We start from the raw sequence: 17,124 nt of genomic DNA on the forward strand, positions 1-17,124 counted from the left end.
TGAGGGGCGGGGAGGGAAAAACTGGTAGTACTAACAGCACAGCAAATGGAAACTGCCCAGCTAAGGAAAGCAAACGTCTCTGCTGCAAAGTTTTTCTGGGATGTTTACAGCCACGGGATCTGGCCTGGTGTGCTTTATATAAGCAGCTGACATGGTTATGTACTGATCAGCAGTTGCAGATCCGAGAGAAGCAGTGTCCTTGCAACAGAGGAGGCCTTTGTGAGAGAAAACACTCAGGCTATGACTGGAGAGCTTCAGCACAACATTATTGCAGTGCGCTGCTCGGATGCTGAGGCCCCAACTCAAACCAGGCGTCTTTGGAAGCTCCATGGCAAAGACGTGCCCTGCTTAGGACCAAGAGGTCACCAGGTTTGTGTAACTGAAATAATAAGTCATGTTTTGCCATTTATCCCACTGCAATCTTTCTACTTGTCGGGGTGAGTTTTAGATTGTAACCCCATATTTGGTGCTGGGGGGAAAGGTACCAGATCTTAATAAAGGAGTGTTGTTGCAGTGGGTGGGGTGGGTTTTTGGAAGACGCCTGTGCATGAACTTGTTTTATGTGTGTAGATCAGTGCATGCTGACCAACGCACAGTCTTTGCAGTAGGGCTCTTTTCCGGTGGCATGAAGTAGTCATGACAAACCGGTAAATGCCTGCCTGATGATCATCTTCCAAAGCAAGTACGGTACTCTATTCCAAACTTAAAAATGGAAAGCGTAATGCTGGTGGTCAACAAAAGAGGTTTAAAGACTGTCTCAAGGCAAATCTAAAAAAAATGTAATATAAACACTGACAACTGGGAAACACTGGCCTGCAAGTGCTCCAGTTGGAGAAGAGCCTTTACCAAAGGTGTCATGGGCTTTGAAGACACTCGAACTCAGGACGCAAGGGAGAAACGTGCTAAGAGGAAGGCACGCTTGGCAAATTCACACCGTGATCAACTCCCGCCCGGAAACCAATGTCCCCACTGTGGAAGGATGTGTGGATCCAGAATTGGCCTCCACAGTCACTTACGGACTCATTGTTAAAACCCTGTTTATGGAAGACAATCTTACTCGGCTACAAGTGATCGCCAAAGAAGCAGCAGTGGGTGGAGATATTAGGAAAACCCATTAACAATTTGCATTTGTTTTTAGTTCTGAGAAGAGGGGTTTCGCAGCCTCTGTAAGTGTGCGAGTGTCCTAGTCTGTCAAATAATAATGGATGCATGCATGCATGTGAACAGGAGTTGTTTATCCCCCTTTCTTTTGGCACTATAAAGAAGTACTTGACTGCTTAAGTTGTTGCTTTTTGGAGAGAGCCCACCTGAGTACACCTAGAATGAGATGCGCTTGAGTTATTGCATCACCAGACTATGGAGCTGTGAAGTCCTAAGCTTAGGAGCCAGATCCACTAATTCCCCATGACGGGGGATATCCAGCTAAGTCACTCTCTGGGTATGACATACTTGCCGTCACCCACTATATTTAGAACAGGGGTGTTAGTGACTAATTCTTTATTGCATCATAATCTTCTGCATGCATCAGAATGTGAAACAGTGGTGAAACGGGCCCTTTCCTAGGAAAGTCCACGAGGCCTTGCCTCACGTTTATTTGGGAGTCTGCCTCACTGAGTTCAAAGGGAGTTACTCCCAAAACAAGACTGGCCCAACCCCTGCTCACTCAGTGGCTTGTTTCTTTAGAACAGGGGTAGGCAACCTAAGGCCCAGGGGCTGGATCCGGCCCAATCACCTTCTCAGTCTGGACCGCGGATGGTCCAGGAGTCAGCGTGTTTTTACATGAGTAGAATGTGTCCTTTTATTTAAAATGCATCTCTGGGTTATTTGTGGGGCCTGCCTGGTGATTTTTTTATAGGAGTAGAATGTGTGCTTTTATTTAAAATGCATCCCTGGGTTATTTGTGGGGCATAGGAATTCATTCATTTCCCCCCCAAAAAATATAGTCTGGCCCACCACACGGTCTGAGGGACGGTGGACCGGCACATGACTGAAAAAGGTTGCTGACCTCTGCTTTAGAACGTTAATAAGCAACTTTGTACTAGGAAAAAGCTCAAAGGAGCATACAAGAACTAAATATATTAAAAATCTACAATATATAAAATAAAATACAGTAAAATAAATTCAACAGAATTAAATGTCAAGAGGGAATTGTAGCTGTTACCACGGAGCCTGACCTTATGCATGTTCACTAGGGAGTGAGTTGTGCAGACAGTGAACATAATATTAAAGAAGCCAGCTGGATAAGGCCAGTGGCCCATCTAGTCCAGGATTCTGTTCTGGCAGAGGCCACCAAGATGCCACCTTCTTGGAAACCCCAGCACAAAGTCACTCTCCCCTCCTGCGGTTTCCAGCAAGAAGCATTCAGAAACATTACAGCCTTAGGAATATTAGAGCCATCGTGACTAGTAGCCACGCAGCGGGTAGCTATGATGTCCCGAGCAGCTATGCAAGGAGGACTGTCGCCAGGCGCATGCCGCTAGCCTTTCCCCTGGGCCTTCTTCCTGCGCACCCACGAGCCTTTCAGAGTTTGCTGGCAAAGAGTTAGCGAAGGTTCATGTGGAGGCTGAAAGGCGCCGTCACTGCCTTGGAAGACTCCAAGCAATTTGCCTTTTACGTCCAGCCGAGCGCCTGTGGTCTTTCGCTTGGAGCTCGCGGATGCTTCCTCTGCAGAGCCCAGGCTTCCCTTTTCCCGGGGCTGAAGCGAGAGAGCACCCCCCCCCCCGCCCCGGCTCCCCTTGGAGGCAGGAGGGCGGCAGCGAGGAGCCTGGTGTTCTCCGAAGCTGCTTGGCGACTGAGAGCGGCGCCCTCGCAGACAGCCACCCAGGCGCGCCGTCGTCGCCCTTCGGAGGAGGCGGAGCGCGCGCGGGACCGGCGCCAGCCCAGGCGAGGGAGGAGCCGGCCGAGGGGTGCGCGGAGGCGTCGGGCAGCAGTCAGACTCAGCGGCGGGCGAGAATGGAGCCGACAACGGGCGAAGAGGCGACGGCGGAGGAGGCGGCGCACGCGTCGGCGCTGCTCCGGGGCCTGTGCGCGCTACGGGCGGAGCGGGCGCTGCTGGACGTGACGCTGCTGGCGGGCGGCGGGGAGTTCGGCGCCCACCGGGCAGTGCTGGCGGCGGCCTCGGGCTACTTCCGCGCCATGTTCGGCGGCGGGCTGCGGGAGGCGCGCGCGGCGCGGGTGCGGCTGCACGGCGTGGAGCCCGAGTGCCTGGCCCTGCTGCTCGACTTCGCCTACACTGGCCGAGTGGCGTCTCCCGGCGGGCCGGAGCTGGCCGAGCGCCTGCTGCGGGCCGCCGACCTGCTCCAGTTCCCGGCCGTCAAGGCGGCGTGCGGGGCCTGGCTAGCGGCGCGCCTGGAGCCGGCCGCCGCCCTGGAGATGCAGGAGTTCGGCGAGGCCTTCGCGTGCGCCCCGCTGGCCGCCGCCGCCCGCCGCTGCGTCCTGCGCCACGCCGCCGAGAGCGAGGGCGAGCTGGCGGCGCAGATGGAGCGCCTTCCGCTGCCGCGGCTGCTCTCGTACCTGCGCGACGACGCGCTCCGCGTGCCCAAGGAGGAGGCGGCCTTCGAGCTGGCGCTGCGCTGGGTGCGCGCCGAGCCGGCAGCCCGCGCTCCGCTCCTGCCCCAGCTCCTGGCGCACGTCCGGCTGCCCTTTGTGCGCCGCTTCGCCCTCCTGGCCCACGTCGAGGGCGAGCCGCTGGTGGCGCGCTCCGAGGCCTGCCTGCGCCTGGTGGCCGAGGCGCGCCTCTTCCAGGCCGGCCGCCTGGACCGCCACGACCGCGCGCCCTGCGCCCGTCTCCGCCCGCGCCCTTCCACCGGCCTGGCCGAGATCCTCGTCCTCCTCGGCGGCTGCGACCGCGACTGCGACGAGCTCGTCACCGTCGACTGCTTCAACCCCCGCACGGGACACTGGCGCTACCTGGCCGAGTTCCCCGAGCACCTCGGAGGAGGCTACAGCGCCGCCGCCCTGGGCAACGACATCTATGTTACCGGTGAGCCGGGACGGGAGGGCTGCCAGTTCCTGGAGGGTCCCTAGCCCTGCTTGAAGGGGTTTGCCACAGGGGTGCCATCTAAAAGGTGCCCGAACAGCGCCTAAACAACGGAACTCCCGCAGGAGGCGGTGATGGCCACCAACTTGGACGGCTTTAAAAGAGGATTGGACAGGTTCATGGTGAAACAAGGGTATCCATGGCTACTAGCAACCCTGGCTAGGCTCTGCCTTCGGGGACAGAGGCAGCAATGCTTCCGAATTCCAGTTGCTGGCCAATAACAAGTGGGGAGAGTAGCAGTTTTCACTTGGGTCCTGCTTGCAGGCTTCCCATTAGGGCATCTGGTTGGCCCCTGTGAAAGCAGGAGTTGCAACTAGATAGGCCATTGATCAGATACAGCCGTATTGTTCAGTTCTTATTATCTTAAGTGGACCCATGCATATCAGCACCTGCCAGTTTGCATCATGGGTCTGTGCCCTAAGGATCTAGCTACCCTCCTTCCCAAACCTTACAGGCAGCTCTTCTCCAGGGTCACAGGCCCCATCCACTCTCTCCTTTCCCTCTTGTCAATAATGCCCTATGGCTGAATGTGTTGTACTGTGTTAGACTGCAGGCATATCACTCTTGGGAAGCTTGTGGCTTCCTATAAACATCTGACTGGTCACTGTGCTGGGCTAAGTGGGCCTGATCCAGCTGCAGGGCTCTTCTGACAATGTTACATGCCTTCTTTAGCCCCAGCGTTTGTGGCTGATGCTCAGAGATGATGATCTGTGTCACCAGCAGCATCTGCCTTTGAGCTTGTGGGGAGCTGCCAGCTTGTTTTGACCTTCCTCCTGGGAAGCTGGAGAGAGGAGGCTGAACAAGGGGCTCTGTGTGAGTCTCCACGCCCCCTTCCTGTTCGTTGCTTTGCAAGTTATTTATAGAGCGGGTGCTAGGAGCCAGCGAGGGAGACACCTGAGCCGAGACGCCCCCCTGGGAATCCTCCCCGCGGGAGTTCTCCATACAGCTGTCAAAGGACATTAGGAGGATTTTCTCTCATTCCCACCGAGCGGCTGCCCTTGGGGCAGACGTTTTCTCCCTCGGCAAAGCCTCCCCCAGAGAGCTTTGGGCACCACCACAACCCTTCAAACACACAAGTGCAGAGCCCAGAAAGGAGCGTTTGTAAGGGTAGCTGGCGGCCCCAGTCCTGTGCCCACAGCTGATCATTGGGATGTGCAGAGGAACAGAGTCTTCCTCTTGGTGGGGAGAAGCCATGAAGTTTGCCCCATCAGCCAGGCTGAGGTTTTGCGAGCGTGGTTAAGCCCTGTGGACTTCAGACTAAGGATGCAGCTGAAGTCTGTGTACAGCACAGGTGGGTCGCCTATAGTCCCATCCCAGCTATTCCTATCCACCCCAACCAAAACAGCTAAAGGTGAGGGATTGATGGGTGCTGTAGTCTACAAACACCTGACGGGTACCACATCTCCATCATAGAATAGAATTGTAGAGTTGGGAGGGATCATGACGATCATCTGGCCCAAATCCTGCCCACAGCCATCCCTGGGTGGTCTCGAACCACCAACCTTCTGGTTAACGGCCAGGCGCACTGACCCATTGTGCCACAGGAGGGCCATCAGCTCCCCCCAAGCTACAGGTTGGTTCTTGTCAGAGTCTGAGAGCATTGGACACAGGCCTGAAGCCGATTCTCTTTGCCACAGATGATAGTGGCCGTGTACCCCATTTTCCCTAAGGAAATTAGCGCACCCCTTTTTTGTTTCTGGGTTTGATCAGAGCCTGGTCTTGCTTGAAGGGATGCTGAGGTGTCTCAGCGAGGGGCATTTGGGCTTGCAAGCAAACATGGGACGCGGGCAGTTCTCCCCCAGTTAAGAAATGCATTCATTGGTGTGTAGCAAAGAGCCTTCACGGATCAAAGTCATGTTCTGCATTCTCCAGGGGAAATATCTCTGCCCCAAATCTTAGGAGATTTGCTGCTGCTTGTAAGAAGGCACAGTTTAACGCAGTACAAAGGAGCTCAATTAGATGGAGCTGTTGCTGTACGTAAGTGAACTGTTAGGGTGAACCATGTGCCCTGAGCCACAGTCTTGTGTGCGAGTCCTGCATTTTTTGGGGTCAGGCCAGATGGCCCCTGGGGTCCCTTCCAACTCTACAGGTCTATGATTCTGTGCTAATGGGACGTGGTGCTCTGCCCCTAGGAGGTTCCGACGGCTCGAGGCTCTACGACTGCGTCTGGCGCTACAACTCCAGCGTGAACGAGTGGACGGAGGTGTCTCCCATGCTGAAGGCCCGCGAGTACCACAGTTCTGTGGTCCTGGACGGGCTGCTCTACGTGGTAGCCTCCGACAGCACCGAGCGCTATGACCACACGCTGGACTCCTGGGAACCCCTGCAGCCCATGCTCTACCCCATGGACAATTGCTCCACCACCGCCTGCCGCGGAAAGCTCTACGCCACCGGCTCCTTGTCCGGCAAGGAGTCCATGGTCATGCAGTGCTATGACCCCGAGTCGGACCTGTGGTCCCTGGTGAACTGCGGGCAGCTGCCCCCCTGGTCGTTCGCACCCAAGACCGTCACTCTCAGCGGGCTGATGTATTTTGTCAGGTAAGGGCTGCCTTAGCTGCTGCCATCTCCTCTAGAGATGGGGTGAGGGTGGGAGCGTGTGACCTAGAATTGTAAAAGAAGCCACTCATCCCACCCACACAATGGCCTCGCTAGGCCACAAACAGGGATAGGTCTGCGTAGGAGCTTTCACAAGCTTCTTTGTGAATGTGTTTGATCTCCCTGGAGTTTTTGGAGGGTTGTGGGATGCTGGTCCAGTTATGCAACATCCCAGACTGGGCAGGGGATGGGAAGGAACTCCTGCCCCCTCCCCACATCCCCCTAGAAGGAACTTTGCTTCATACCTCCAAAGCTCTTTCTGCAGATTAAGTTGGCAAAGCCTAGGGAAGGGAGCTTCCAAGTGCCTGTTGCTTCCCAGAGGTGGCTCCCTGGTGCCCTTCATCGAGAGGGGCTGTGGTAGGTCAGGTTCCTGCTATCTGAAAGGCACTCGAGCCCTTCAGCCAGTGATGGGCTGAGCTCGTGATCGAGCGAGGTCTGAAAATAGTTCGGATAAGCTTGTTATCTTTCAAGTTGGCCGAGGGGAGTGGCGAGGAGGGGGGAGGAAGGAGAAGGGGTCAGCTGCCCCTTTCCTTGTTGGGATTTGGGCACCTGCTCTTTTCAGGTTGCAGTTCACGCTCTGTAGACTTCAGAAATAGGTTCCAGAACCAGCTTAAGACCTGGCGGATCTTTGCTGTTCCAGGAAACTCCCATCAGGTGAGGATCCTCCATGTGACTGTAGCTGCCACAGCCCGGTTGCAGCCATCGGTCACCCATTCACTTGCTCAGGCAGGGGCCAGGGACTGCTACAACTGTGGCCCCTACAGTCACCAAGAGGCTTCCTCTGGTGTGGAGGCTCATTCAGTTCCTCCTGTGTAAACAGGGGCTGTGGGGAGCTTCCTTGTGACCTTCAGTTTCATCCTTCATCTAGAAGCCAGACAATCTTTTTTTTTTGCGGGGGGGGGGGCGTTGGGGAGGTACAGCATGCTCTTCCGAATGAATGAACAGCTGCATCATGGGGCCCCAGTGACTTTATGGCTCTGGGGTCCAATTTCCTGATTCTTGGCTCAATCAGGGCTTATTCAGAGGGTACCAGGATGGTGAAACTCGCTTTCGCACCCCTGTCCGGCTTACTATAGCCACTTGGTCCCTGCAGGGCTCTTTTCTCTCCTGCAGTGCTAGCTTCTGCCTAATCTGGGGGCAGGACATGCAACCCGCTTCCCCAGACGTAAAGAAAATCCTTTTTTGAAAGCAGGAATTGCCCCTTGATCCTGATGCTTGAAATGAATCTTAAGGGGCTTCAATCCGCTGGTGCAGGCAAAGAACGGGAAGCTTGGAATTCCTGCTGCTGAGATTCATTCTGGCCCATTCCACCCCCCGTCTCTGCCAGCCCCAGTGAGATTTAACAGTTGCTTGCTAAAGCGTTTGGCTGCTCTACTCCCCAGCAGCAATTGTGCATTCTGCAACCCTCCAGAGCTTGGCTTGAGAAATAGTTCAGATTCCTGCAGAGGCTCCAGAAACATTTTGCAGCTCCCAAAGCCGACAGGACAGTGACCCTCTCACACACACCCTTTCACTTTGCACCCACCTCCCCAAACTTTTCTGCTAAGTGCCACATTTCATTGTAAACATGGTTACCCATCGAAGTTAAACGAATTCAATTGGCATTCGGCATTTGCTGGGATGGGAGGAGGAAGCAGCCCAGGAGAAGGTTCTGAGCCTTTCCCTTTCATTTTGGCTGGGAGTTTTGTGATAGCCATGGTGGGCTCCCAGGCTGCCATTCTGAGGGTCAGAAAAAGCACATTTCTTTTTGTCACTGACACCCCTCACCTGTTGCTGTCAGGCTCCCTGTTTCGTGAACAGAGCAAGGAGGCGGGCGTTAGGCAACGGCTCAGGAAGCTTCTAGGGTTTCTCCTTTTATCTCCTTCCCCTCCTCCAAAAAAAGATGGGTGGAAATGGCAGGCAGCTCCTCCTCTTCCAAAGTCTAGCTCAGTGGTTCAGGCCACCATCGCCTTGGCTCCATAAACTCACCCCCTGTGCGCCCCACCCTATAAGTAGCATTATTCATGCTCCACTAAGGAAGGTAATATAGCAAAATAGCATTCAAAACAGTAGCCATTAATTGCACATTTATTCATGTTCCAGTTAAAACGATTGAGCTTCATTAATTCCACATAGCTGATAGACTTGATCCAGTGATACCAGCTTTTCAAAGTCTTGATAGTCTAAAACATCTGGAGGAATGCTGCTTTTAGAGAGGCTACGGAAAGAGCAGATTGCAAATCTCTGGAAGGTTGGAGGCAAGCAGAGGACAGAGAAAGGAACATTTTTTGCAGGTTTGGTGTGTTTGCACAAAGACCTCCTCCTCCTCACCTTCCTTTCCATCAATCCTACCAACCAGAATCTTTATTTTCTAAGTTGTTCACAAAAGGCCCAGGAAATCTTGAGACTTTGCGTGTGTGCGCCAAGCGCTATGAGGTCCAAGTAGATTGGGTCCCCGTGCCCCGTTAAGGAATAAAGTAGACGCTCAGGGACCGTGTCTTCCCTCCCATCAGCACGACAAGGCTAGGGGGTGTTTGGGTCTTCTTCTTGGTCACCTCTACTTGATTTCCTTCTGCAGGGATGACTCTGCTGAAGTTGACGTCTACAACCCAGCAAAGAACGAATGGGACAAGATCCCTCCAATGCTCCAGGTGAGGGTCTCGCGTCTTTAAAGAGCAGTAATTGGAACTGAAGGGAGAGGAGATTGAAGAGTCCAGACCAAAGGTGGCAATGGAGAAAAGTCTTAGCAAGAGAGGGTTGGATTACTGCAATGTGCTTTTTGTGGGGAATCCCTTGCACTTGATCTGGGAGCCGCAGTTAGTGCAGATTGCTGCAGCATGGTTGCTGTCAGGAGAGAGACTCTCCTGTTATGCCTGTGCCCATTTGCTGCCAGTCCAAGGCGCCGCTATTAGAATAGTCAATCAAGATCCTTTATTAGGCATAGCAAACCACACATTATCAGACAGACACCGTATACAAATTGTGCAAAATACGAACGCAACATAACAAGTTTTGTCCTAGTCATATCTTTAACTCCAGAGAAAATCAATTCGCATAAATAATACAATACAGCACTGCCGAATCCCCAATCATTTTCATTAGTATGGAAAAGCCTTTTTTAAAGTCCAGCCCACCATTTCAATTCGAAAGGGCATCCAATTGCATCCGAACACAGACAAAAACCTGCTCCTTGATCTCGGGAACGACGCTGCACCATTTGGTTTACGATATCTTAAAAGGCTTCCGGAAGCATAGCAAGCAGGCGACCAACCTCCCAAAATGCAGAGTAGTTTGTACACCGCTCTTCTTTTCTTCCAGGTGCACGTTGGAGGGAGCTTGGCCGTCCTGGGAGGGAAGCTCTACGTCTCCGGCGGCTACGACAACACCTTTGAACTCTCGGCGATGCTGGAGTCCTACGATCCGGAGACCCGCAAGTGGAGCTTGGCTGGCCAGCTGCCCGAGCCGATTTTCTGGCACAGCAGCGTCAGCATTTTCCGCCAGTTCATGCCCGAGACGCTGGAAGAGGGCGAGGAGCGCCCCTTGGACAACGCCATCAGCCTGAACCGCCAGCGCCAGAACCTCTACAACCTGAACCTGAACGAGTTGCGCTAGCAGTCAGACAGCTTGTCTCTGGGGCTTGGAGGAAATCTGTGGCACCGCTTCTTGGGGAGGCAAGCTGGGAGAGGATTGGGAGGCGGGTGTCCTCGGCTGCGAGGACTGCATGGGTGGCGAGGAGGGCAAGGAGCAGGCTCTTTGAGATCAACAGTGCTGTCTTCAGGGGAATCCCTGAAAAGGGAGGTGTCCAATTCTCCTCCGGTTCCTTCCTGGCAGTTCCCAAGGAGTTTGAAAATAGCTGATCAGAAAACTTCCCCTTAGGCTAACATGATCTGGTGCTGTTTTGCTTAAAAATAGCCAAACGAAGGCATGAGCACAGTTCACGTAAAGTCATTATGCATGGAGAGGAGAACACAGATAGAGCAAAGGCTTTCCTTCCCCTCGCTCAACACTACAATTTGAGGTCTCCCCATGAAATTGAAAGACAGTAGGTTCAGGAGACACACACCACGCTGAATTTATTTATGGTACTCCTTGCCACAAGATGTGATGCCCCCCTTGTAGCGTTTCTGCAGGAGACGCCCAGCGGCCGTTTTTATTCAGGTTAGCTCAGTGAAACGTCCTCGTGTGGGAGACTAGAGTGCCACTAAATGCTAGTTGGCAAGAGAGAGCTTTTGTGCTTGCCAGAAGCTTCTGGCTAACCACTGTCAGAAATGGGGGTGTTGGGTTAAACGGACCCTTCGCTGCATCCAGCAAGGCTCTTCTTGTGTGCCGAAGAACAAGCCAGACATCTTTGCTGTCACTAGCTGGTGCCTTGGGTCTGCCACCAAGTCCTACTAGGGGAAAAGTCCTATGGGGGGGCTGCTCTCCCCCCCCCCCCGGCAACCTGAATGATGCGCATTTCTTCAGTTGCATGTTGCTGCTGGAATATCATCCATTGATTCCTGTTGCAGGAGCTCCCATCAGAATCATTGTTTCTATCAGCACAGAGTTCTTCAACCTTGGGTCCCCAGATGTACGTGGACAGCAACACCCATCATCCTTGACCCCTGGACTAAGCTATCTGTGGATGATGGGAGTTATAGTCTTGCCCAAATCTGGGGGACCCAAGACAAAAGAGCTCTTGTCTACTCAATCTTAGTATCCTTAGTCTGAGTGGCCAGCTTTGGGCAGGGGAGCATCGCCAGTTTAGTGACCTAGGGGGGCCTGCCCTCCAGTAGATTGTTTTGAGGTCCTCTTCACGGTCGGTGCCTTAATCACAGTGCAATTTGGAAGGAGACTCTGTTGCTGCCAAGGCACAGCACTAGCAAAGATAGAAACAGGAGGTTATTTTAGAGGGCCTTGCCCACGGTGGCTGCCTCTGCTGCTGTATGGTTGCCCTAGGCGTGGCAAAGCATGGCTGTTTCTGGATTGTGCAGGTAGAATGGCTGCTAATTTAGAAGATTCAGTTGGTACCCCAGCCCTGGGGGGCAGGGGGAAATCTGCTGCAGGAACGGCGGGTGAGGTCCTCCATCAGAGCTGCCTGGGGGAAGTGGGGACATCATTGCTTGCGGGGTGGGTGTGCGTGTGTGTCATGTTCCAGATTCTGTGATGCTGCTTCAGTTTCTCATTTCTTACCCTCTCCCTCCCCTTTTCCAACTAAGGTCAGCTGTTGTTTTCTCTTCCTTCAGACTTAGTCAGGGGTTCTTTTGCAACCCCATGCTTTCCACAAGTAAACACTGAAGTCCCTCCCCCCCTATATATACCCTCTTTAAGCCAGGAAAAGACACACTTGCAAGAGAGGCTCCTTTTGAACTCTGCCAGCTGTTTACAGACCTGCTGTTGCTGCTGCTGCTGCTGCTGCTTACGCTTACGACATCTTGTTTTGGTCTCACTTGATGAGTAAGGTTTAAGTATTTTGTGCCGGGCTGTTTTAAAGTCTATTAATAGATTTCATGATACTTTGTTATACTCACAGCCAAGATCTCTGTGCCATCTCTAGAACCAGATGAATTTGCCTTCATCCTATTTATTTTTAACTTTAATGTAGATACCTGTGTTTAACCTAGAGTACTGTATGATAATGCTCTCGGAAGCAAAGATATTTCTTATATTTTTATTGTTTTCTTTTAAACTTGAAAGCTGAATGTTAAGTAAAGGTGTGTGTGTGTGTTAAGGAGACTTGTTCTATGCCAGGGGACATAAGGGGTGCCATTTTGCTTGATTACACACTTCTTAGTCATAAAATTGGAAAGAAGACCACGTCAGGCTTTCTCAACCTTGGCCCTCCTAGTTTTTGGCCTACAACTCCCATGATCCCTAGCTAGCAGGACCAGTGGTCAGGGATGATGGGAATTATAGTTTCAAAACATTTGGAGGGCCGAGGTTGAGGAAGCCTGAATTATAGAATTACAGAGCTGGGAGGTTCCACAAAGGGTCGTCTAGTTCAACTCCCTGCAATGCAGGAATCTTTTGCCCAGCATGGAACTCAAACCTGCGGCCTTGAGATTAAGAGCCTCGTTCTCTTGCTGGCTGAGCTATCCCAGCTGGGTGCCTCTAGCTGTTTAGACTACCACTTCCATCAACCCCAGACACCATGACTGTTCCAGTGAATTTTTCATAGTAGCAGTGGCCTGAGCAGCAACCTGAAATTGACGTTGAAGGAAAAGGTAGCCTGACTCTGGGCTGCTTCTAACAAACAGTCCCAGCATCACATTCTCTCACATTGCAGGATTTTGACAGTCGCAATTGCTTTTTTGCCTCTTGTGAACCTAAATCTGCAGCTAAAGTTAGGATATGCACGGGAGGTTAATGCATGGTATCCAACTAAGAGTAGGTCTGCTGAAATGAGATGTGTCCATTTCCTTCTTGAATAGGATTAGCATTTAATACAAGCCAAAATGACCATGGGGGCATAACTGGCGAGCCCAATAAAATAGTGTGGCTCTTGCTAAGGTAGGGGTGGGGAGACATTTTCAGGCCTAGGGATGAATTCTGGCTCGTGGGCAACCTTCCAAGGTCCGCAAGCTGCAGGTGCACTTCTTAACCTTAGTACAAGGAGGCTATATTCCAGCTATGCAAAAGTTAGATGTTTTCACACTCACTTCTGTATCCATCCATCCATCCATCCATCCATCCAAGCAAGTAAGGATGATGCAACACTAGTTCAAGGACATGTTTCAGCCAGGCAAAAGCACTGGCCCCAAGGTTCCCTAGCCTGCAATATAGACCATGAGTCTATGCATCATACCAAAGCAAGCAAGAACAGCCCAACTCCTTTGTTCTAAAACAAGGGTGTCCATATTAACAGCAGCAGCAACTGTGACACTTGGTGGGGTGAGGAGGGGACATAGTGTCTTGCTGGGGCAGCCCAAAACAGGCTTTGCAAGTGGACACGCTCCATAATAAAAGCTTTTATTGCTCTATCCACACAGATCAGTGCTTCCCAATTCTGGGTCACATCCACTGAAGCACGCAGATGTGTTATTTACATACCAAAAACGCCATAGCATTAAATCAGGGAGATCACCACAGCTTCTGAAGGGGGATCATTTTCCTTACATGGAAATCAGAAAGTAGCTTCCTACTAGACCTTGATCAAAGCAGGACATTTTTATTGACTAGTTTCAAGACATTTTACACCCCACCTTCCGCCAGAGGAAATTCCAGATGGCAAAGTCTTGAGAGGCTCCACATGCCACTGCTCAAGAATCTGAGCTGGCCCCCACCCAGCTGACCAGCCATAAAGGCCACCTGACTGCCTCTTTCCTAAGAAGTACACAAAAACAGACGGGCAAAAGATGGGCTTGTAATGGAATAGGTTGGCGTTCTTAGATGTGTTAGTCTTAATGCAGAACAGGGATCAGACTCGGGTAGAACAAAAAGTTAGTCCTTGGCATCCTACAGTATTGCGTACATTGACTGGCAGCGCTTCTGATGGGGGGGGGGGTGTCACACAGGTCTTTCCCAGCCCCACCTGGAAAACTTCCACAGCTGCACTAAAAAGACCATGGACCACCCATATGAACCAATCTGGACCTTGCAATCGTAATCCAAGGCCCTTCTTCATGTGCCCCCTCCACAGGAGATCCAGAGAATGGGCCTTTTCGGTGGTGGCTCTTTGTTCTTTGAAACAAAGAACAAATGCATGCCTTAATACACACCAAAAAAGTATTAAAGCATTGCACCCCCTCAAAAAGGCCATAGGCAGTTGTCCCAAGCCAAAGGCCTGGTTAAAATGGAATGCTTTTATTTGTAATGATGACATCAGGCGAGCTTCCCCGGGGAGAGCCGAGTTTTCTGAAGGACGGTGGGAGCCCTGCTGCTTGTATCCAGTTGAGAAGGGTGGTGCAATCAACTGGAGGGAATTGCAATTAGGGTTTTGTTACAGAGAACTCGCAAGCAGGGCATGAATGGGGTCCTCTGCACCTGGTATTCAGAGGCATTCCTTACACAAGTAACCTCCATTCCTTCAGGTCCATGTCACCCCCTCATCTGTTGCTTGGGTGGAATTATTATTATGGGATATACACAGGAAGCAGCCTTATACCCAGCCAGACCATTGATCCCATCTAGCTCAGTATTGCCCACACAGACTGGCAGCAGCTCTTCAGGTTTTCTGGTGGGGGAGATTCTCAGCCCCACCCTCAGCATTAAAAGCAGATCTTCTAATACTGTGCTACACACACCCCTCAACTTGGGATGTAGGAGTTTTCTACTGTATTTAAAAGGGGATGGAGATGGTCTCCCTTTGCAAACGTGGCTTAATGGAGAATAACCTGATTCATGAGAGAAATGGAAAGATGAACCTGAAGAGAGAGGTGTTTGAGCCAGGCAGCAGAGAGAGCAGCAAGGTGCCTCAACATTCTGAAGGAACATCAAGAATAAGGAGGAGCACCATAACCAGACACTGGAGAGACCTGTCAGGAGTAAGCATGGACCAATGGTACCAAATAGTATGGGAAACAGCCTTACTAGAAAAATTAACCAATAAACTGAAACTGACACGGGGACAAACAGAAGACCCCGGTATGGCTCCCCTTTATCACATACACAGCCCAACAAGACAATGACAACAATCCACCAACAGCATCCAAATCAATATGGCTTACCTCATCCAAAACACCCACCCACCCCACTCACACATGAAAACAAAGATCACCACAGCCAGTCACAAACAAACAGGGCCAACCCCAACCTCTCTCATCACCAAAGGAATACAGGTGAACAGCAGAGAACCTGCACAAGCAATGCTGACCCCAAACCCTGCATACATTAAGCAAAATAGAAACATCGCCACCCCCACCCATCCTCCACCCCTCTCCCCCTTTTCTTCCTAATGTCTCAAGAAATGAAACTGATTTGTAAAAATGTTACACGCAAAAATACAAGAGAGACATCACACATACTTCTGTAAATCAATAAAATCTTTAATAAAAATACTACAAAAAAAAGAATAAGGAGGAGCAACGCCCAGAGACCAGGTAGGTGGGTTGCCAAGGAAACAACGCCCCACCCCTCGCTTAAATGTCACAGACCAGAGGTGGTTTTTTTAAGCAGTCAAATGGTATATAATACATTGTTAAATGAATAAAAGACGGCTCCCAGGGGCATCCCACCAAACTTCAGACGCATTTTATGTGGGGTGGAGGGTGAAGAGGAATCGCAGCTTCACACGTTGCGGGAGGGAATCCCTGGCTCAGCAAGGACCTCCTTGCCCGATAATTTACAGCCTCCCCAGTTTGCCATTCTTAAAGCTGCAACGCTTAGCCTCATTTTTAGCTTTTGAGCTATTGCTTGTTTTTCTCCTTCACCTCAACTTTGCTTTGTGGGACTTCACCTGCCCTGTTGTTGAAGAGCTATGTGGCACCCAAAATACCGTATTTTTCGCTCTGTAAGACGCACCAGACCATAAGACGCACCTAGTTTTTGGAGGAGGAAAACAAGAAAAAAAATATTCTGAATCCCAGAAGCCAGAACAGCAAGAGGGATCACTGTGCAGCGAAAGCAGCGATTCCTCTTGCTGTTCTGGCTTCTGGGATAGATGCGCAGCCTCCATTCGCTCCATAAGACGCACACACATTTCCCCTAACTTTTTAGGAGGGAAAAAGTGAGTCTTAAAGAGCAAAAAATACGGTAACTAATCAACCAAGGCTAACGTGCAATTATTATTCATTAGAAACGAGGCTCCCCCCCTTTTTTTGCAAGGCATCTTGCAGCAGTAAATTTAAAATTGTAAGGTATTCCTTCTACAATAGACCAAGATTTTTCTTCACTGAATATGGAAAGCAGTGCCGTTTGTGGGCTTGGCATAATCTGTTGGTTTGCTCTTGCCCTGCCTGTTTTTTTCTAATACGTTGGAAACTCGGTACCAGCGACTGCGGTCTCTTGATTTGATGGGACGGCTGACAGCAGGAAGAAGGAAGGCATGTGATGGTGCTAGTGGGACTGACAGCTTTACTGTGGGCTAGGGCAGCTTTGTTAATCCTGCTGCTGCAAGAAACTTCACTGCCAACTGCCTGCTATGCACCCATCACTCTGGAAACAATGATACTTTAATATTGCAAACAAAGGCGCTGCGCCTCAGTGGGATCTGAGTGTGGTTTTCTTACCGCTATTGCTGCATTTGCTTTACATCGTATTATTAAATTATGATGATTATTTAAATAGTATTGATCTAAGTAGCTGATAACCGTATCGATTTCAAAAAAAAAAAAAAAAGCAGGGAGGTGTAGCAATAAAACTGCTAAACTAAACAGGGTCCGGTATGGTTTCAAGCTGGGTGAGGGACCTTGAGATCCCTCCCAGCTCTACAGCTCTGTGATTCGATGACCCCCCCTTAATTCGAATCGGGTGCTGCGCCGGACGAGCCGCTTGGGCAGCGCCGCTTTGGAGCTGAAGGAGAGGGGCGGGGCGTCACCAGTCGCCCCGCCTTCTTTATTAGCATATCTCCCGCCCGTCCCATCCCGCAGCCGCCG

The 17,124-nt window shown here is 51.4% G+C and overlaps 1 protein-coding gene across 1 annotated transcript; it reads left to right on the top strand.

Annotated features, from left to right (window-relative positions):
• The first annotated feature begins 1,969 nt into the window (after window positions 1–1,969).
• Window positions 1,970–12,318, top strand: KLHL21 (kelch like family member 21). The gene is made up of 4 exons (XM_083628683.1): window positions 1,970–3,982; window positions 6,172–6,577; window positions 9,192–9,264; window positions 9,932–12,318. Exons 1-4 carry the CDS (start codon window positions 2,656–2,658, stop codon window positions 10,223–10,225), a joined length of 2,100 nt encoding a protein of 699 aa, XP_083484809.1. The 5' UTR covers window positions 1,970–2,655; the 3' UTR covers window positions 10,226–12,318.
• Window positions 12,319–17,124: the final 4,806 nt, after the last annotated feature.

This window comes from Podarcis filfolensis (assembly GCF_964270895.1).
Source record: "Podarcis filfolensis genome assembly, chromosome: 8".
Classification (NCBI taxonomy): Eukaryota; Metazoa; Chordata; class Lepidosauria; order Squamata; family Lacertidae; genus Podarcis; species Podarcis filfolensis.